The sequence below is a fragment of the Apis florea genome, unplaced genomic scaffold (assembly GCF_048593485.1).
Source record: "Apis florea isolate Af1SG1 unplaced genomic scaffold, ASM4859348v1 contig_2272_pilon, whole genome shotgun sequence".
Classification (NCBI taxonomy): domain Eukaryota; kingdom Metazoa; phylum Arthropoda; class Insecta; order Hymenoptera; family Apidae; genus Apis; species Apis florea.
The window spans coordinates 6,013,439-6,036,493 of record NW_028256549.1 but is presented as its reverse complement, the minus strand read 5'-3'; the positions used below and the strand labels follow the sequence as shown (position 1 = coordinate 6,036,493).

The 23,055-nt window shown below is 38.2% G+C and overlaps 1 protein-coding gene across 1 annotated transcript in view; it reads right to left on the bottom strand.

The window, feature by feature from the left end:
• The window catches only part of LOC100869792 (uncharacterized), a 46,060-nt gene that overhangs the window by 11,504 nt on the left and 11,501 nt on the right, over positions 1 to 23,055 (bottom strand). Inside the window, exon 2 of the mRNA XM_012490037.3 lies at positions 11,492 to 11,664. Within this exon, the coding sequence (XP_012345491.1) occupies positions 11,492 to 11,664 (173 nt within the window). The remainder of the gene's footprint in view (positions 1 to 11,491; positions 11,665 to 23,055) is intronic.

Sequence of the window (23,055 nt, the reverse complement as noted above, 5' to 3'; positions counted from 1 at the left end):
CTCTCTACGTAAAAAAATTATATCTAGGACTTTTTTTCTTCACGACGGAAGAAAAAGAGGTAAAAGAGATGGAAAGGGAAATTTGATTAGAGGGAAGGAGAAAGGAAATTGTGGACAGAGTTAAAAAATAGAGCTAACTCTTTCTTCTTCTCCTTCTTCTTCTTCCTCCTCCTCTAAAGAGGATTAAAAAATTAATTCATTTTAATTTTCCTCTACGCCAAAAGAAACTTCTTTCTTAATCTATATTATTTTCGTAGAGAATCACGAATATTGAATCACAATTCCAATTCTTAAATATTCATTTCTCAAACTATCATCCTATCTGATCCTAATTATCTTACAACCTGACTTCGAATAGAACTATCGAATAATTAATTATAAACAAAAATCATTCCATCATCTGTTTCCACATTCTGTACAAACTTCGAATAAAAATATCTCCTAGAGTAACAAGTACACCCATACATCCTACACCCACGCAATCGACACGAATCGCTCGAAACGGGCAACACACGAAATCGAAGGATCCCGAAATCCTGAACCCCGGCCAAGAAACAGGAAACCGGGAAAAATAACCGCGGGATTCATGCATGATTCTCTACGCGGACCGATGAATCACTCTTGTACCGTTCGATTCTCGAAATTCCGCGTTCCTGCTTTGGAATGAAAATCGTGAAACGGAAGGGGAACGAGATGAGGGCGAGAGAAGAAAAGAGAGAGAACGGTGCAACCGATATAATATCAACCGGCTATTATTCCCTGCGAATACTCTCGCTATATATATATATATAACATATACCCCTTTTGCCCGTGTCGTGTGTTACGTTGCCCGGTTGGACGGTAATGGAAAGAAGTTTTGCATATTATGCAGGCCGCGTGCGGATTCTCTATGCATAATGAGGCGTGTCGTCGCCGGACTAAGAATAAAGCATTGCGAATGCGCTGTCATCCGATATTGTATGTGAACGTGGCCTCCTCTTCCTGGCGCAATTATGCGACTGATTCGACGTCCCCTCCCCTCCACCCGTTAATTATTATTTCAGATTAACGCCAAGCAACCGTAGCCATTACTTCGAACTATCCGAGTTTCGATGGAACTCGTTAACTCGGATTTGGAAATTCTTGGAAAAGGGGGGGGGGGAGAGGGAGAGGGAGTTTGAAGAAGGTTTGGCTATGTTTTTTAATCCGTGTTCGTTTTTCTTTCCACGACGATATTTCGATATCGATATCGAGAGTGTAAATGTTAAGCGGAAGCATCGATTGTTCGATGAGCGAAAGCGAAAGTTTGATTCCGATTAAATGATCGCGATGAAAGCTTTTATTTCGCGGTTAATTGCAACGATTTTCACCCTCGTTCGAATGTTTTAAGTAGGAGCGCGAGGAGGAGCGTGGTAGGGGTCGCTAGGGATATTTGCGGTGAATCTAGGGATCCCTAACCTGCCGCATGATGATTAATGAACGCACAAGTGGACGCCGGCGGGGGCTCGATAAGAATCCCACGATTCTTGAGTAAAAAGAAAAGAAGAAGATCCTTATTTACATTTTTATGGAGCCGGTAATTTCGAATTTAGGAATTAATTTAGCCAAGTATTTGTAAGATATCATAGGAACGAGCGGTTGGCAAAAGATTGAATTGCAAATTACCACGCGATTCAACGCGGCAACAAGTGTGTACTTTCTTGGGTTACTGATGAATCCCTCTCGCGTTCGCGCGCCAGTACACCTGATGGTTTGATCAATTAGATTCGTTTTTTCTTTCAGTTTGATCCAGTACTTCATACGTGACCGAGTTGCAAAGCGATATATCAACGTTGTGGCCTGATATTTCATTGTTTTCCACCTAACCCGCTGTTTTACATTCAACCAGTTCACCATCGCTTGTGACATTGTTTCTCAACCGAGTGTCTCTCACCAAGCATTTGAAACATTAACCGAGAATGTTTTAAATAGAGAGAATTTCTTGGAATAATTGCGTGCACGTAATCCGAAGCAACAATCTTGTCGCCTGAGATGTTTAATGGCGACTACTATTAAACAAACAAGACATCGGCTAGTTACCCAAGACAAATTTATCTTTTTTGAGTTCTTATTTATTATTTTTGTCCAATCAATGACTATAAAATTATATACGAATATATTATTCGTAAAAAAAGAGACAAAGCGCGTGTAAGTCCTTGAATTCTACGTTAAAAATAATTGTAACTAAATGCAACACGTTTAAAAGAAATTTATACAGCTACTTTTCCTGTAAAAAAAATTTTATCTGTACCTCGAAAAATATATCCTAATATATTCATATACAGAAAATTCTACGTTAGAAAAATATTAATTCTTTACGAACAAAATGATGAAGAACGAAGAATGAAAAATATTACACAATTGCGATACGAGTTTAGTTTATAAATTGATATCAGCAATATAGAGATAATGTTTACTTTGTATGTTGTTGTATCGTCATGGTTGGACCCAAAGAAGAAAAGAAGAAGAAGAAGAAGAAGAAAAGATGAAAAAAGGAAAAAACCCTAAAGCGAGTAAACCTGTTATCAGCTCCAATTTGCACCACTGTTCAACAGCCGAATTTGATTAGACATCCTCAGACTCATAGCCTGGAGGTGTTCGCAATGTATTTGGAACCGTTTCTCCCCTCGCGACCGGCGCGAAACGCAAAATGGACGGAGAGTGAAACGCCCGAGGCGGCCATCCGGACAATGTTCTCGCGTCCATGTGGACCCGGCATTACGAGCAGGTCGAACTACGAAAAAATTGGGAAGGATGGTGTGCACGGGAGATTATAAGGTTGTTAACGACGCGGAATCGCGTTCTTGGCCAACTGAAACCCGATGCAAATTACGCGGTAATATACAGTCCGGCATGCTAATAACGTTGCAGTAAATATCACCGCGTATTTCGCGTCGAGAATGTATGGCCGTGCCGCGTTTATTTTGCCCGCGAGACGTTTAGCCTCCAACGCGCATGCGCGGCTGGCCCCGTGGCGGCGCTGCCATTCGTTAACGCTAAAACACCGGCAAGTTTGGTCTAGTTACAAACGCCGCTGGCCATCCCGTTACGATTATTCTTTTCGAGAAACGTTAATGGCAAATCCTGTTTTCTTTCACGTTAGTTCTCATCGATCAGTTTTACTTAGATCAAATTACGAGAAATTGATATAAACATCGATATCGTTTGGAAAAAGAGTATCTAACGAGTGATAAAGATTCGAGTGGAAGTTAAATTTTGATAGGATAAATAATATCATTGTCGCACACTTTGCCCTCACCTTAAACACGAAGATTAATAAGCGTAAATAAGCGATTCCAATTTTCGATTACGAGTTTGAGGAAGGTAATTGTAAAATATAAAGCATATGAATGAATAACTTATAAATTGCAAAACGATTTTACACGAGCAATTTAAATAATCGTTATTATAATAAATTGATTCACAAAGTGAACGTCAACCAGATTGATCGATCATACCAGTCACGATAAATACAACGCGAAAATTGGAACAACGTGAATCGATTAAAAAAAAAAAAAAAGAAGAGAAGAAAATTGGCAGATGTAACGTAGCCTTAATGCAACACGGGCCCCTAACAGGTTAAGGCGTACCCGCATCGCCGTGTCCACATCCTCCCCCATTGTCCTTCGCGATCTCCGCCTCCCTTGGCCTTCTCCTTCACCCGCGAAAAGACGTTTCTATCGTTACGCTGATAAGCGGCAATTAACCGGATGATTTACGAACCCGGCTTGAACCGGTGGTAACCACGTTGCAAACCGATTATTTTGTAAACTCGGCGGACAGGTACACGAAACGACCGCGACGACAAATGTTTGATTTACCGCTGACCTTCTTTCCTCCCTGCGTACGCCTCGTTAATTACGAGTTGTAACACACTGTGGAGAGAAAGAGAGAGAGAGAGAGAGAGAGAGAGAGAGAGAGAGAGAGAGATTATGCGAAAGAAAAAGGTCGATTTCGCGCGTGCAATAATCGAAGACGATCGGCCATTCTCTCTCTACTTTCTCTCTCAATCTCTGGCCCCATAATACATGTAACTAGAGATTCTTTTTCCCCTTCTTGCTTTTAACACGAATCGCCCGTGTGATTTATTAACACGTTACCAACTGTTGATCTCTTTGCCTGGCTAATTGTAAGTGTTAACCGTTGACGTTCGAGATATCGATCTTGATTTCTTTTTTTTTTTTTCTCCGCTTTTCCTCCGTTTGTTTCTTTCGTCGCCGGTTACCTTCGGTCGGTAATCCGTTTCTTACTAAACGCTTCGCGCTATTAATCATTGAGAATCGAGCTTAATTCTGTTTGAGCACGAGAGGCATCGATATCATTTCTTTATGCGCTCGTATATGTGTGTGTGTGTGTGTGTGTGTGTCGTATATCTTGGATACGAATCTGTTGGCCGTCTACTTGTTAGTTTTTCCATTAAGCTGCTCGTTAATGCAGCTTTGTATGGACAGTTAATATTCTGGTTTGCAAACAACTGACGGATCGGTTTTTTGCGCTGTTAATTAACACCGATCTTCCAACGGTTTTCTTCATTCACGAGGAAAGGATAGTTTTCGACACAGATACGCTTGCTCATCTAAATTTCCTAAAGTGAGTGAGATGAGTTTAATGAATTTAGCTTCGGTATTGGGAAAAAAAACGCAAAAAAAACGTTTCGTTTCGTTGAACGTAATTACTCAAGTATCGAAATACTTGATAAAATTTAAAAAATTTTTAAAGTCAAACGAGCCGAATAAAGGACCGATCAATAACAATAAAACTTATCGAAAGATTGCCGGCATGCGTTTCGAGAAATAGGATTAATGATGCGAGATCATCCCTCCCTCCCTCCCTCCTTTTAAAATTGATACCAAACCTGACGACTCTAATTGATTACGTGGCCGCCGGAACACGATTAATCATCGAAACCTCTCCGGATTTCGATCAACGGTCCACCTTCCATGATTAATACCCGCTACAATGTTGACGATTCGAGGCCGCTGCTCGAGCGTGTAATGTATCGTTAGAGGCGATCCACGCTCGAGTAACCGCCGAGTTACTTTCCCCAATAAATCGAAAAGAATGGACACACGCGTTGAATAAACAACGGTCGAAGATAGAATTCTCGGCTGAAGATGGAAACGAAGAGGTGTGATTAATTGCACGTTATAAAGTAATGATGCTCCGTTCGGTTCTTCTTGTTGCTCGGTTAACGGCAATTTCTCAAAATTTGCAGACAAGTTTCGCGGCTTGCTTTCAAAATCTCTCGTTTCCGAAAAATCTTTATTCCAAATCAACTTTCCAATTTTAAAAATTACATAATTAATTTCAGAGACACTTTAATGTCATTGAACCATCCTCGATCCTTTCCCTCGACTCTTCCGCTACTATTCTATCAAATATCACGCGACTCGATCGCCTATCTTATCAAAATATCCGTCTGAAATCTATCGCGATTACACCATCCGGCAATTCACACTTTGGCAACACGAATTTCAGAACCGATCGACACCGAGATGCCAACGGATCCGAGCAACACCATCCACCTGTTCCTCCTATCTCCACGATCTCTCTTCCCTCCTTCGTCCCTGCTCGTTCAAGCGCGATCCGTTTCTCTCGTTCGATTTTAATTGCGCAACGAGGGGGCGTTGGCACGCTAATTGCAACGAGAATTCTCCGTCGGCGCGTAGGACGAGCGCTTTTCTCGGGGAGATCGAACAATCAACCCTTTTCTTTTCAACTCGAGAGAAGGATTGTGCATAAAATTGTAATAAGAAAAGAAGTTCCAACATTTCGATTCTTCTTCTCGAATAACATAAAAAGGAAAAAATTCTCGTCGAGGTACGAAGTTGGATAGATAATTTTTGAACATTGAATTCTTGAAACTGCCTCGAATGAAGATCAATTATTCCGCTTGGCGAATATTGTTTGTTCTGTTAATTAATTAATAGGTAATTAATTTTTCTTTCGTTTATTTAAAGGTAAATTCATAAAGGAATATTTATCAAGGATAGAGATAAAATTAATCATTATATAATAATTTCTCAAAATCTCTGTATTGTAATCGCCGCGTTCTTCCTCGCTTTGTTAACTTCAATTCCCCCTTTCCACGTATGTAATGGTATCGGTAATGAGAACTTAATTACTCGTAGAGATAACACCTCCTCTCCTCACGATGTAAAAGTTTAAAAACAAGCAGCAGAATACACAGAATGCCGGCAGAACAATAAATCCATTTGTCGAAGAAAATTTCGCCTCGTTTCGTTCACCTTCATCAATGGATCCCGCCATTTTGTATCCCAGTTTCGAGCAAATTTAAAACGAGATATACTCGATAAGGATCAGGCATCGGTGCACACAAGAATCGCGCGCTTGTAAACTTGCACCGTTTATATTATAATAACAAATCGACGGTTGTAAAATCAGCGTGCAACACCTCGGGATATTACGAATGCAGCGCATACGAAAATTATCAGACAGTTTTAATTAACGAATCGAGATAGGATTGCCGGTTGCGATTATAAACTATCGAGTTAATTGCGCGTTTCTAATTTTTTTCCTTTCGCAAACATCGCGTACGACGCGATACGTGATATAGATACGGCGGCAGATTTATGGGAAAAGTGGTCTTTCGATCTTCGAAATTTTAATCGCGCATTATTTAAAAGCGGACGATTTTTATTGTTTTTTTAAATTTTGTGAAAAGGAAGATTGAAAGAGGGAAGGAGTGGCATTTGTCCCGTTCATTTGCCGTTCAAACATCTTCAAACGTCTTCAAACCCGCCCCTAAACAGCACGAATAATTCGAATATGTCTCGTTTACATTCGTGATTGTCGAATTCGAATTTTCCAATCCATCTATCCGACACTTTCGAAAAAAGTGTATAATAAAATGAATAAATCCGCCGTTCAAACATCATCAAACGTCTTCAAAGAGGATCAAGAGGAGCAATGCAATTAAATAACGTGTAATTACCACGTGGTACGAAAACACACACACAAACACACTCGTTCAAACATCTTCAAACGTCTTCAAACCCGCCCCTAAACAGCACGAATAATTCGAATATGTCTCGTTTACATTCGTGATTGTCGAATTCGAATTTTCCAGTCCATCTATCCGACACTTTCGAAAAAAGTGTATAATAAAATGAATAAATCCGCCGTTCAAACATCATCAAACGTCTTCAAACGTCTTCAAAGAGGATCAAGAGGAGCAATGCAATTAAATAACGTGTAATTACCACGTGGTACGAAAACACACACACACACACACACACTCTCGAGGGGCGAATCGCGTGCGCTTGAAAGCGGCGGGCGAGCGAGCGGCTTGTTCTCGCGCTTGTTAAGATTCATAAAGCGGAGCATGCGTTACACGCGACCCAGTGTCCCCTCATTAGGCTTCTAATTAAGCGCGATTATCCCCCTCGTAATTAGCCGAACGAAAAAACAAAAAAAAAAGGAAGAGAAAAGGAAGGAGGAAGGAAAAAAGAAGGTATTAAGCCGTGCGTGAAAATTTGTACAATGCAACAACAACAACAACAACAACAACTCGTGAGTGTTTTTTGTCGTGTATGGAAATACTTGTTAATTGTTATCGGTCGGGCGAAAGGAAAAAAGAAAGAAAGAAAGAAAGAAAGAAAGAAAAAAAAAAGAAAAGAAAAGAAAAGAAAGAGGAAAGAAAAAAGGAAAAAAAATTTATCGCGCGCGCGAAAAGACACAAGAGGTGAGTGATTGTGTGTTGCTCGTTCAAAAACTTGCGAAACGTCGTTTTGATTTACCAGTCACGCCCGAGGGTTCGTTAATTCCTAATTATTTCGTCGGCACGGGAAGACTACGCCGAAGCATTTGAGAAGGATCGTTAGGAGTTTCACGACCGAGCCTTCGGCGTTGAAAGTCCCCAGTGTTTAATGAATTAACGAACGGAGCCTTGGGGTTTATTACTTTTTGGCGAGTGCACGATGACAACGTGATCTCGGTGACTAATGGCTATCGAGTTAACGTCGTTTTAGAGGCACTGTTTCGACAGGATAATTACGGTATTAACGGTTAGATTGCGATACATTAAACGTCCGCCCCGGAAAACTATTTTCGCGCACGATACGTGCTTTTGACGGTTCTCCAATTTCAAATTTCGAACTCGATATTGATTCGCCCAGGTTATCGTCGAGTGGGAATCGAACAGTTACATCGAGAACAACGATAATGGCGACAATTTCGACGATATTTTAATTTAATTTACCCTTCGATTTCGATTTATTATCCTGTTTCCTTTATTCTTTGTACAATTATAAAAAAAAAAAAAAAAAGAAAAGAAGAAGGAAAAAAAGGAAACAACGCACACGTTGAATATGAATTTTTATTCCAAGATCGGTGATAGAGACTCTAATCCGGCAATCAGGTTTCTCAATCTGCTTACATATCTATTATTTTCCTCTTTGATGAATCAGATAAATAAATATAACCTGATGATTAACATTCGACATTGTATCGTGTGCAAACGTTACGCAAAACGCACGGTTAATTATCACTAATCCTTCTTCCTATTCTCCTTTCGAATCGAGATAAAATTCACCGCGAGTGAAAGAAACTCGTCGTCTCGAAAAATTCGTCCACTCGACGAATTGCGAATAAACCGATTTAAATCTTATCGCGCGAGCCCCCATAAGAAGTTTAATTAACGAGATCGAGCCAAAGGCGCAACATGCAACAACCAACTATAGCGGTGTTTAAAGGGTCACTAAACGCTGCTTGAACTTGTATCGCTCCACGCTAATTGCATTCCAAACATAACCTTAATGATGCTATCGTACTTCCTCGCTTGTACAAATATCCTTTCGTAACTCTTCACTCGAGAAGTAGAGGAATTTTTATCCCAGTTGAAATTTCATTTCTCTTCCTTCTATATTGAAATATCCCAACCTGACCTAATCAATTCGATACATTTGAAATTCGAATATTTATGTTTCAAAATTCAAAATTCTCGTTGCAAATTTCCACGAGTGATTGTTACAAGACAAGTGTAAGATAAAAATCTGCGATATCGAATTTAAACCTCGATTAAAAACGAGCTCGAGAACAAACAAATTTATTCGAAATAATTTATTCACGAGCAAAGTGCAAATTTTGCACGAGAACGATCGAAAGAGCGAAAGCCTGTTCTGAACCACCCTCGTTCGTTACCAAAATCCAATTATAATCCAAACTATCGGAAATTTATTCGTGCGAAGAAGGTACAAATTTTCCCTATTAACGAACGAATCACCCTTAACAGAAGAAGAAGAAGAAGAAGAAGGCAATCCTCGAGGATACAAGGATACGGGAAGAGCGAAAGCCTGTTTTCGCGACGCCAAGATGGCGTCGAGCCGTGCGCTCCTCCATTCTCCCAGCTTAATTCACCCTTGTCTCCCCTTGCTCCCCCCCTCCCTCCCCCTCTCTCTCTCTCCTCCTTCCCCCCTCCCCTCTCTTTTTTATTTGGACTCGGAATACGCCCATGGAATACGTAACGCCCGTGTGATATATGCGCGGATAACGCATCTGGATCGTCCAGAAACAACGCGAACAACAATCGAAAGTCACCACCCAATGGTCGGCCATTAGCATATCAAACCTCTCGTTACAGCTGGACCCCCACATTCGAGCCTGTCAGAGAGACAGACAGGTAATAATGGAACGATGGAAAAAATTGGTTAAAAGCTGTTTCTTAGGGCTGGTTGGTGGATAGTTTTTGGGAATTATGGGGTGGTGGGGCGTTGATTTGCGAAACTGGAAATGCGGTTTCGACGGTGTTGTGAGCGGGTTGCAAGGTGAGGATTGATTTAAGTGGGGAGGTTAGGTGGTGAGATAGGGATCGAAAATGGAGGTTTGAAGATTTATGGTCACCTTGTTAGGATACTCGTTGGAGCTTCTAGGTTATTACCTCAAGGCGAGATTTTGGTATTGCAGTTTCGATTCTTCGGGTGATAAAATCTTGGATTATTGGTCGTTTAACTTGAAATCTCATTTTGAGGATGTTCTACAGAGTTGTTGGCTATTTCGCGAAATTTACTACTTTCTTTGAAATTTTTACTTTTACGCTGGAATATTGCATGATTGATGTTTACTTAATAGTATATACCGTTGTTAAATAATGGATAATAAAATAGATATATTGTGAGGAATAAATAGAAATTTTGTTTTAAAAAATTAATTTATATCCAAATTTATTAACGAACGATAAAATTTTTATTATATAAGCTTTTTGATTTCTCTTTTCTCTTTTTTCTTTTTTTTTTTTTTTTTGCCTTTTTCGTTTGACGAATGAAAAATTTGTCAAAAAGTAAAAATTATAAACGCAAAATAAGTTGCGATCATGGGGATATTTTTAAAAAGATTTACTTGTCGAAAGAATCAATTCAAGAAGTTTTCCAACTTTCTTTCCTTCGCTATACTTTGTTGCTTATTTTTATATTAAACTCGAAATTGTTACAAATAAAAGTATCCATTTCTCGCTTCAAAATTCTCAGTTGCAAATTAGTATTAAGCAAATTCGGGATGCACGAATTAGACAAGCTGTGTGAAGTCTTGTTTACAGATAATTGGACATCTATTCTCGTTAAACAAGGTAATTTGATGCCAGATTCGCACTTTGCGTTGTAATTATCGTTCTAATTATCGAGTAATTATCCACGAAGCATGGCACACCAATGCGATTTTTGCAAATCGTTTTGACGGAAATAATTGTTCACAGACGAGTTCGATATTAATCATCAGGCCATCATCGTGTACTATTTCCACGCTGTTAACTTACTAATCTTTGATCAAATTTAATTGTTCGATCTGATCAAGACTGCACGCCATGAAATTACATCAAATTTTATATTATTTTTTTCTTTTTTTTTTTTTTTCGTTTATCGAATCTGGATACTCATATTTCGTTTGTCAAGGATGAAAACAAATTATAATTTTAATTATGATAATAAATTTTTATCTGATCATACATGCCTCTTCTAATCTTTCTCTCTATATTTATATTCGAGTTATAAGTTTTACATCTGGATGGAAATTATTTTTAAATAATTGCGAGTCGAATCTCTATCTTATTCTATCTTGGATAAAATATACAGAAAAATTTGAATAACTTTATGAAATAATTTATTTAAAACGTTGCTTCAACAGTACAGTTTCGCTGTACTTGTTCATGTTCAAAAAATAATTAATCCTTTGATACCAGATATCAATGGAAATAAACATATGATTAAATTTACGAATTATCCAATTTATACCATATACTTGCAACACACTGAATAATACCAAGTGTAATTAAATGAATTTGAGTGGAAAAAGGGATAGAATATCCAGAGCAAAATCAAATATTTCCAGCACAAATATCCCCTTAAAAATTACATTAATTTTGACTCAAACGAATGATTGTAAGAGGTTGTTGATCGGTTATCGATATAAGGGTTGGAACTCTAAGGGTTGATCCTATTATCGAATAGATGGAGGATGTTACCTGCGTTTCCGTCAACGAGAGCGCCTGCGCCAGCTGCTTCCTCTCCGCGCCGACGACGTAGTGATTTTTCTCGAACGCGTGCTCCAGCTTCAGCAACTGACTGGGGCTGAAGGCCGTCCTTATTCTCTTCGGCTTCCTGAATGGCTGGAGGAGAAAGCCCGGTATGTCGGGCCCTGGAACACACAGAGGCGAGAAACACACATGAATTACTCAATGTCACTTCCTGGCTACGAGATGAAATTATTCCCGTGATTTATGCTACCACCACGCGCGCGCCAACGAAATTGGATCGAGTGGATCGCACACTGGTTTAAACCGTGTTCCAAATGTTCGTTTCGTTGATACTATTAATTTAATGATAACCGATAACCGTCGATTTATTTTTCCAATCGAATCGAAATCGTTTGTATCGAGAAATAAAATTTATTTACGTAAAATTCGTATTCACGAAATGTAAAAAACATTCTATCAACATCCCTAAATGGCGATTCATTCGTGTACAACATTCGATAAAAGAAAAAAGAAAGAACCAGCCGAAAGCTAGGGACGAAAAATTCACCAGACATCAACAGCGCCATCTCGAAAACCCCATAACTCGTTAGAGTTAGCGATTAATTTTCAAAGGACGTCATCGCCGCGCAGGAAATAAAAGGATATGTAGGGAGAAAAGTAAGAAAGAGAAGGAAGGAAAGAAAGGGAGAAAAAAGAGAAGGGAAAGAAAGTAAAGAGAAACGAAACGAGCACGAACTGCACGAGCCGCTGGCTACCTAGAAGTCCGCTTCGGGTAATTGAGTATTCCACCTCGAAAGAGTCATGTCGATCGACCGATACCCACGTCTGCCGGAAGTCGGCCGGAATACTTTTGCCCGGAAACCTCGGGACGATAAATCGCTCGATTCTCTCTCTCTCTCTCTCTCTCGGGCTAGCGTTTATCCCGAACTACCTTCCGACCTCGATCGAATTCGATTTCATTTTTTTCCCTTTTTTTTTTTTTGCGAGCTCAGCCTCGAATCGGATTACGCAGCCGTGATTAATATTGTCGAAGATTATAATTTCGAGATTTAACTTTTAATTGGAATTTTTTCTCTCCTTCTCTGTCTCTTAATATTGCATACACGCGATTGGTGAGTAATTATTGAATTAAATGGAGAGTTCGGAGTTGTCATCTGTGACGGTTGGAGATTTTACCTTTAATTGGGATTTCATAAGAGGAAGAATTTTGGGATTGGATAATTTAATTAAATATGATTTAAATTATTTACTGGTGGTATTGTACGGCTCGATTGTAATCTCGAGATTGGAACTTTTAATTGATTTTGTTTCGAACTTTTTTCGTCACGGCAAATTCAACGAAGAAATTTGAAAATTGGATAATAATTATAATCTCGAGATTTAATTGAGATTTTCTTGGATTCTCTACGTCAAATCGAATTGAATGAAAATTTGAAGGTTGGTTAATTCGATCAAACATTCGACGAATTGGAAGAGAATAAAGAAATACTTGTCATTTACCGACTATTAAAACAATTAATCCTCTTAAGTAAAATATACGAATAAATCAAAAAAATTTAATTCGAATCGTTCGAAAAATTTTAAATCGCAATTCTCTACAACTCGTCAAGAACGAACCAGAAAAAAAAAAAAAAAGAAAGAAAAAGAAAAAGCGCGCTATAATTTTCAACGCGATCGATCATCATCCTCGTATCGACTGACAATCATCCATTGGATCGTGGTCAGAGCATTGTTTACAGCCGGCCAAGGCAACGCGGGATCCATCAAGGATACGAGTTTAAAAGCGGAGATCGCGGAGGAACGGTCGGCCGGGCACGTGGAAAACGCGTCTTATTTAAGCAAGCTTGTGCATACGTGATGCGGCCATTAAGCCGCCACTATCCGAGCGACCTTCTCGCTCGAGAGGCTCGCGAACGTGCGTGCGACTTAAAGACCCAGTTAACATTTCATGCATTCGCGTGGCGATGCGACTCCGCGATCGATCGATAGCCCGTGAACTGAATCTGCTTCGGCTTTTTGTATCCGGGGAACGCGATCGTGCACGCGTCGCCGATTAACCCACGATTCTTTCTCCTCTCTCTTCTTTTTCTCCTCTCTTCTTCCTTTCCCCCCGAAAGGAGCGGAGAGGAGAAGGAGAGAATTGGATTGGGACGAGAGAGATTTTCGGATGGAATTGCTTCGGGTTTCTTTAAATTTGTTTCTTCTTAGTTTTTTTTTTTTTTAAAGAAGAAAGTTTGGATGAAATTTCTTGGATAAAATTTGTTTGTTCTTAGTTCTTCTTTCAAAAGAAGAAAGTTGAAATTTGCAAATGGATGGAATTGCTTCGAGTTTATTTAAATTTGTTTGTTCTCAGTCTTTTTTCAAAAGTTAGGGTTTGTATGAAATTTGAAAATGGATGGAATTGCTTCGGGTTTCTTTAAATTTGTTTGTTCTCAGTCTTTTTTCAAAAGTTAGGGTTTGTATGAAATTTGAAAATGGATGGAATTGCTTCGGGTTTCTTTAAATTTGTTTGTTCTTAGTTTTTTTTTTTTTTTTTTTAAAGAAGAAAGTTTGGATAAAATTTGCAAATGGATGGAATTGCTTCGGATTTCTTAAAATTTGTTTGTTCTTAGTTCTTCTTTCAAAAGAAGAAAGTTGAAATTTGCAAATGGATGGAATTGCTTCGAGTTTATTTAAATTTGTTTGCTCTCAGTCTTTTTTTCAAAAGTTAAAGTTTGGATGAAATTTGAAAATAGACGGAATTGCTTCTGGTTTCTTTAAATTTGTTTTTTCTCAGTCTTTTTTCAAAAGTTAGGGTTTGTATGAAATTTTAAAATGGATGGAATTGCTTCGGGTTTCTTTAAATTTGTTTGTTCTTAGTTTTTTTTTTTTTTTTTTTTTTCAAAAGAAGAAAGTTCGAATGAAATTCGTAAATGGAATTGCTTCAGGTTTTTTTCTAAATTATAATTTATTTTAAGCTCTTTTCTTCCAAAGTGGATGAAGAAAGTTGAGATCAGATAGATTTCTTTAAACTTTTTCCATTTTCAACTATTTGAGCAATGACTTTTAAGATCACACACGTGCAACAACGAAAAAAATATTATCGAATATTTCGTATCAATCTATTTACCGTATCCTATTGAAAGTTTATTTACGTATTTCATGTTGAATACGATTTTCATTTAGAAGAATATTTCTTCATCTCATCTTCATTACAACATATCGCAACAAAGTTGATGGAAATAGTTTCAAACTTATTCCTTTTCCTTTCTTTATATATGTTTTATACAATGATAAATTTCCTGAAAACAACGCATTTCGACAAAAATGGCACGAAGCAAAACGGTGCGTTCGATGTGCCATTTTTAAAATTTCAAGAATCGTAAAGGTATCGTAGATAAAAAGTGTAGCCACATTATACTTAAGATCGCTATCACTCGTTAATTATTCCAAACGTGTAAGAGGCGATACACATACACATACGCAAACACAACAATCGCGAAGGCCTGTTCGCATTAAATCGATCGATTCGAAATCAGGATAAAATCAGGATGTGTAATCTAATAACAATTATTATTCGACAACATCTATCGTCGCGGATTGTTATCGCGGAAAAGCTGCAGGCGCGAACGAGTGGAAAGGTTAAATAACGTTTAGAGCTCAGTTTTCCAGAAACTGTGATGTCGAGATCCAGAGATGACGCGGACATTCGACGATCGAATTGGCCGATCGAAAAGGGCATTTAATAAAAGATTATTTAATTTATACGATTTACATCGATGAAGATGGATTAGATGCGTTTAATGATACGACAAAATCATCATTCGTTTCTCAAACGAAAACAATTTTGCGTTGGAAGAAATAACGAATTTCTTTCAATTAATAAAACATATATAATGGAAAAATTCAATCAACTCGGATACAAATTTTTCGATAATATGAATTATTGAAGCAAGTGTGGTTCAACTGTTAGTTGACTTTACTGCCATTATTATACTTTCTATTTGACGATGTTATAAGAAAATTGTGCTCTAACCACCCTGCAAAGCCGATTTTTATGATACATTTATGACGTAATTGGACAGGATTGTTAAAAGTACATTTTATCGTGGAATTCGATAACAAAGTGGAAAGTTCCAGATGCTCGTTTCAATCGTGTCTAGAGTCTACAGAAGATAAAAATTACTTTACAAACTGAAGAAGACTGAAAGAGAAGAAAAGGAAAATCTCTTTTTACAAATTTCTCCCTGGTTCCTTGTTCGAAAACGAATCAACGCAACGCAACTTATACTTGTTTCCCTCGCTAAATCCCACTCAAAGAAATCTAAGAATAGAAAATTAACGAAATTCCAAATCAGTCTAACTTTTCAACCCTTTGCACTCATAAATATTATAATTACATTCCAGAGACTCTTGTTACTTGATAACCTTCTTAAACGTAAATAAAACGAGGAAAAGTAGAAAGGATTTCCTAGGCTCGTGGAATGTAGAAAAAACTTTCACTTTTCGAATTTTCGAGGCGCAACTACAACCAATTCCAAATTCAAAAATCCAACGAGAAAGAAACATCCCCCCCGTTTTCGCCTCCGACCGAGGCAAACGCGCAACGCGCGATATATCACGCACCTGCGACCACAACAAATCCTCCGTGAAACCAGGGGCCACGAGTTATCGGGTGTATCGCCGCATTTGCATCGTTGGCAACAATTAAAAACGCATTAGCGTCGAGGTCAACGTCTTGGACAGTTTTCAACTGTTCGGTATCGCTTGAACACTGTTCGTCTCGCTGGCTAGAAAATGGAGAGGAAAAGAGAGAGGAGGAGGGGGTAGTGAGAGAGGGCGAAGAGGAGGAATCAGGCGGGGTTATAATTTGATACGTTCGCGATTTGGTCTTATTTTTGAGTAATTTCGAGTCGCTCTGGGCGGCTCAGCTGCGCACAACTGCCTTAGCTTCTCGTAATTACAGGCCGTCTAGCCTCTCTTCGTCGGTTTTGCCCTCGTCCCTGTTCTTCCTCCTCCTCCTCCTCTTCTTTCCAGAGAGGAGAAGAAGAGAGGCAGGCCGTGGGCGACGTCTAGGAAGCGCCTAGAGACTCGCCAACGACGGAACACAACAGCAGGAGGAAAGGAGGAGGGAAGAGCAGGGAAGTTTCGAAGTTTTTGGTGGAAGGAATTTAATTTTGGCGAATTTCGATTATTAGGGGAGGAGAAATTGTTCAATCTCAATTGTTTTGAGAAATTTCACAAGACTAAACACTTTTTCGATCCTCCTGTGTTTCGACATCTCCTCGTAAATCTTTCTGAGAATGCTCCTCCGCTTTGCAGTTAAAAATTTCCAACTAAAAATCAATGGTGCATCGAAACGATATCACTAGATATCCACCACCTCCCCCCCCGTAGCACAATCATAATCACAATAATAATAATAATATATACAAAAGCAAAGGCGAAAAGAAAGAAAGTGATATTGGAGATATTTTCAAAAGAAAGAAAAAAAATCCTCCACGACGAATTAAATTTTCAATTCGATATTGTCACTTTTATAATTTCGTCACCATTAACGCATTCTCAACGAAACATCGAATTATCGGTTGGTTAAACAATTAAGAAGCGCCAATTACGGAATTAAGTATGCAAATCAAGCGTCGTATATACATAGAACCGGCCGCCTTCGTAATTATGTAAATTCGCGGCGAACAATCGCGACCATCGGTACATATATATATATATACATATGTATGTATATATATATATATATATATATATTGGCAGAGAGGGAAGGGAAAAAAAGAAGAGAAAAAAAAAAAAAAAGAAGGAAACCAGGTGCCTATCGGTTAACTTATTCTCCGCCAGCAACCTATTGAAACGTTTAGCGCGTGTAACGCGCGCCCGGCGAAATTACCATTTCAATCGTGCGGCAAAGCGGTTTCGATTAATCGCACGTAATGCCTGGGACACGATGTTGTTTAGGAACTAGGAAATCCCTTGTCTCGTGTTTTTTTTTTTTTCTTTTTTTTCCTTTTTTTGATTTTCGAGAATATATCGAGCGAAAGAAATTTCAAAATTCGTAGGAATGTCGATGATGAGAGAAGAGATGATGTTCGAATGAACGAAACGAGAATGGAAATAACGAAAATTTACATTGGTGAACGAATTGATTTAATTTGGGGAAGGGAATACTTTATATCGTAAATTCAACGAGTGACTTTCGTATTATACGAAAGTCTATTAAAAATTTGAAATTTGGAGGAAAAGATTCGAAAGATAAATTAAAGATTATTATATATATACGAAAATAGAACAATAATAATAATAATATCTATAACAATGTATCAATTCGTGCAACGACGACACGTCAGGGGGGGGGGCATGCATACAAGAGCGATTAAATTATTACTCGTAAAATATCGGCGATCGAGTTAACGAGTTTCTTTCAAACACCTACAGCTTTCGCGATTAATCACAATCGCGATCCTCCGTCTCGTATTAGAATAAAATATTACCGATACCCGAACAAATAGCGATATACGATAATTCTCGTTATAAGTAAAATATTCAAGAAATTCTCCTCTCTCTATCTCTCTGGATAGATTTCAAGTTAATAAGCGCGTTCCAGTCTTTCATTATATTAACGTATAATATTAATCCGATTCCGAACGAAAACCGGTTATATACGTTGTGTGTAATGTTATATATATAGAATCGCGTAACGCGAGAGTGTAACAAACGACGAGCTCACGGTAATGAGCGATTACTATTTAATTACACGATCCGTTCGCTGCTCGACACACACGGACAGTCGTCCATCGATACCGGATATCGGCGACGATTTTTCAACGTGCACGGAATTGAAGATGTCGGTTTATTTGCATACACATCGAGCGACACATCGGCCGTAATGTCGACGACAGACTAGATTCTAATTACCGGCCGAGCAATTAGCGTACTTATACCATATTATATTCGCTCGTTTCTCTCCTTCTTTTTCCGCCAAAATTTATAATTCGCGATTTTTATTAAATTAATTCGTGATATCTCGAAGCGCAAACAGACTTCGTTAAGAGCGCAATATTACTATTCTCAAAGTTTTCGAGGCATTGAAAGGTTAATCGAATGTTCAAAAATTTCCGAATTTTTCACTATCGATAAAGAAAAAAAAAAAAAAAAAAAAAGAACGAGACGAATTCTCATTCCTCCTCCTCCCCCTCCCTGACAGAAGAACGAATTAAAATTGAAGAGCGGTGTCCCCAGTGAAACTCGCGAGAGAGGTTAGAAAGCAATCGAGTGACGCGAGTGCGCACGCTCGTAATGGAAATCGCGCACGCGTTTCCATTCGTCGCCATCGAGAGAGGCAAGGCACAATGCCTTGTTAATCAGCGTTATTAAAGGGACGTTTACCCTCGTGACGTTCGCGCCATGGGGTGTCCATCGTTCCAACAATGGCGCCCGGTAGCCCTTCGTCCATTTTTTTCGAATCTTGATTTCACGTGGGGTGTCGTATTTTTTTTCTTCTTTTTTTTTTATATTCCCTTCCACCATTTTTATTCTCCTCCGTATCTGCCCTTTTCAAGTTTTCTTTTCTCTCTCTCTCTGTCAGGGAGGGAACTCTTGTCGACGATACGTTAAGGCGCATTCAGAATGACGCGATATTTTTTTCTCCCTCTCCCTCCTCTCTCCTTCGTTCGCCCCTTTGTCGAATCCGATTGACGTCTTCATTGAGCGAATCGTTATGGTTGATCGAGGATCACAATGATCGAGATCCACCGTGCAAATTGAACGATCGGATGATCTGATTTTTTTTTCTTCTTCTTTTTTTTTCTTTTTGGAGAGGGGATTCTGTTTCGTCTTTTTTGGCGATTGTATCGTGCGATTGGTTTCCAGTGTCACTACCGTTGCGCTTTATGGAACGATTGGTCGATCGGTTGTTTAAGTTAAATCTATTCGATTGGACGGATGAATGGATGAGCGTAATTTTTTCGAGATGAAAACTTTTATTCTAATAACATTGACAATGTATCCCTTTATTTAATCGCTTTATGATGAATTGTTAAGATAATTGAAAATGAAATAATAATAAATGTACGTTGGATTGATTGGACTTTTCTCAAGATTCTTGAAATCTTGTTTTAAATGATGGACATTCCAGCTTTCGAGAAGAGGGAAAAAGTATTTACTGATGATACTAATATTAAGGAAAAGTCGTTAGACCAAGGATTTATAGGGATAATTAAAAAATATTCATTTGGTATTTTGAAAATTTTCAATGGATTTCAATTCTGCGTAAATTATTTGAATGAAATAGCGAAAAAGGAGTCAGGGTGATCTTCTACCTTAGCAACTTTTTCTCAAACTTTTTCTCTCCAATTTAGATCGTTTAATTAACATTTCTAATTGCAGAAGAATATATATATATATATATACATATACACGATCTTGTGTTTTGCAATCTCTTTTTCCTATTATCATTCCTTTTTAAAATAATATTAACACACAGAAAATAAAGTTAAATCATCGAGATCTTGCGGCGGATTAATCAAAAAAAAAAAAATATCTCCTCAAATTTTCAAAAACGAAATTCGATCGAAGAGCTATTCTATGTTTCGAAAGACGGGAAATAAGAAAATTTGGGAGAGCTCGAGAACGCAGGCTCCTCTGAGTCGAGGGTAGAAAATATGAGGGAAAATCAATGGTGGAAGCGAGCGGTACGAGACGTATACACATTTTCCAAGCGACGAGGACGACGATTCTCACAATTTTCCCAATTACCCGCTTATTTACATCCCAATACCCATTCCCAACCTCCTAATCCATCACCATGCTCGTCCGGGATCAATTTTCCGAGAAGCGGTCTCTTCCTCGCGCGGTGTCGTAAAATTAGCATTTCCAAGCCCGGAACCGGTCTCTGTTCGGCAAAGGTTTCTTTCCTTTTTCTCTTTTTTCTTTTTCTTTTTTAACGAAACAGCGCAACACTCGCGGAATCGTGCCGTTCCACGGGTCACATGTTTCACTTAACAAAAGGGTAATTACTCAGAACGGGCTAATGGTAATTGCTCGTGACTTAACTGCAAAGGCAATTCCCTTTCGTAATATCAATTCTCCGTAAGCGGTGTCGACGGCGGGGCCCCAACCGGACAGGGATTCATTCGCTATCACGTCCATACCATTTGCGCAACCGTGTATTAGAGGTAATTAGTATTGCAACTGTTGGTTCGCCGTTGGCAGACGTCATTAAAAAATCGCGGCGTGCCAGCTCATGCGATCAGCCGAGGAAGAATAGAATCCGCTAAGAGATTTTAACTATTTAGAGGTGGATTTTCTTCTTTCGAGGATGAATAAAATAATGATATGGTCGTTGAGTATTATTATTCTATGAGCTAATATTGTATTGTTTCTTTTATGGATGGAGAAATATGTGTGGAGGGTTTGGAGGGTTGATTCTAGAGGTCAGAATAAGGATAAAAGTTGGTATGTAAAAATCTCGGTTGTGGCTTATTTATTGAGTTATGAAGTTTGAGCCGAGATGAAGGGAGATGGAGATTAGACGGCTCCATCTCCGTCTCGCGCGCGCTATGTCCCCGTCATCTAACGCGGACTTTAAATTGCTTATAAGTAATAAATAAGCCTTGTGTTTGGTCTGTATAATAAAATAAAGAATCACTTATAAGTAAAATCTGTGCAACGATTGTTTTATAGATAACAGAATGATGATTGCAAATAATATATTATAGATGCAAATGATTATTGAGATTTAAAATTGTATGTAATGGATTACATTTATAATTATGCATTTCTGCGGATATCTTTAATTACTCGGACCGAGCGTTTTTTTTACGGTTACGAAAAAAAAAAAAGAAAAGAGAAAAAAAAAAAAAAAAAAAAACAGTCACGCGTTCCCCCTCTCCGTCGTTCGGAAGGGATGAGCTCGAATTGGAGAAGGAAGAAGGAGAGGGAAAAAATCAATCGTCTTCGAATTCTCGAGAATGAGAAGTATCGTCGATACGATACTTTTTCAAAGTGCAATAAAATTTACAATGAGTAGGCCTTTAAAATTATATACGTTTTGCGCTGGAACGATATATACGTTGAAAGAAAAATAAAATATCTTCCATTCTTTTTGTTGAAACTTACTTATCTCTCTCTCTCTCTCTCTCTCTTCACATCCCTTAAAATCTCCTCCAACACGCCAGAATCGACGTGATATTTTCTCTCTCTCTCTCTCTCTCTTCGTCTCTTCGGTTATAAACAAAATTTTCCTCCTCGAGATCCAACTGGAAGATTGGAAAAACGTACATTTCCAGCTTCCTGGGCTGGGATATAATAAGAATATATTCAACACGAATTTTCCTTTTCCCTACTTCATTCACAATTGCGTAAGTACGGGAAAAATAAACTGCAAGATATTTATTTATACACGTGATTTATACAGAAATAAATCATTACCAAGAATATCCCCTTTTTCACGATAAATTCCAATTATCCGAATAATGACAATATTAGATTCGAGGAAATCCACGAATACGTCATCACTCGGATACACATAGAATCTTTGTTATCGGAATATTCTCTGTTATCAGTTACTCTTATTTTTCCTCCTTAACGGAGCTTGATTATAGCATACCAGCGCAACGGTATGCTCATTATAATAAATACGTGGTCAAACAGCCGTAGCATGGATTCAACAATAAAATCGTTTTTTTACAACGTCGTTACATTCCCAATTCCCTTGCTTAATGCGCTGAATCGAAACTCGAGGCGATCTAGGAAGTTGCGAGCAATAAAACCCCGCGATTACATTAAACGGTGAATTATAGTATTTAGGAATCGACAGTTACGAGTAATAAAAAAAAAAAAAAAAAAAAGAAGAAGAAGAAGAAGAAGAGAAAGAAGAGGGAAAGAAAAAGAGATGATAGAGAAAAAAAAAAGATATTTCAAGAAACGATTGGAGGTGATTTAAAAGAGATACGTTCTAATGACAAGAAACGATCCATAAAAGCGGCTAAATTGTGCTTGCCGTGATCGTTGTTCCATCTCTTTCGTCGATTCGTCGGGCAAAAAGGAGGGAGGGGGAGAGGCGAGGGAAAGAAAAAGGAAAAAAAAAAGAGGAGGAGGAAGAGGAAAAAAGAAAACGAAAGAAAGAGAGAAAAAAAAAAAAAAAAAAAAGAAAAGAAGACAATGAAAAGAGAAAAAAAATTGGCAAGGTCGTTAATATTAATGTTCTATGTATTTTTAATTTAGTTAACAACGGTTACATGATTACGTGATTTTTATTGACGTTCCAAACTAATAAAAAAGATTTAAACGTTGCTTTTAATTAAAGATTCGTAGAACATGATTAAAACGTATAAAATGGTGGTAATATCGCTAATAGCTGTGCTCGTTACGTTCTTTCACATTGATAACAAATGTTTAATCGAATAATTCATGGAATATAATTAAAAAGAGAGAATGAAAAAAAAAAAAAAATTGGTTTATAGTTGCGGACAGTTTATTCTGAAGAGAAAAGTTAAATGATATTTTTGACATTATGAAAAACAATTACATACGTGTAAGTATTACAAGAGGATTAATCTATATTA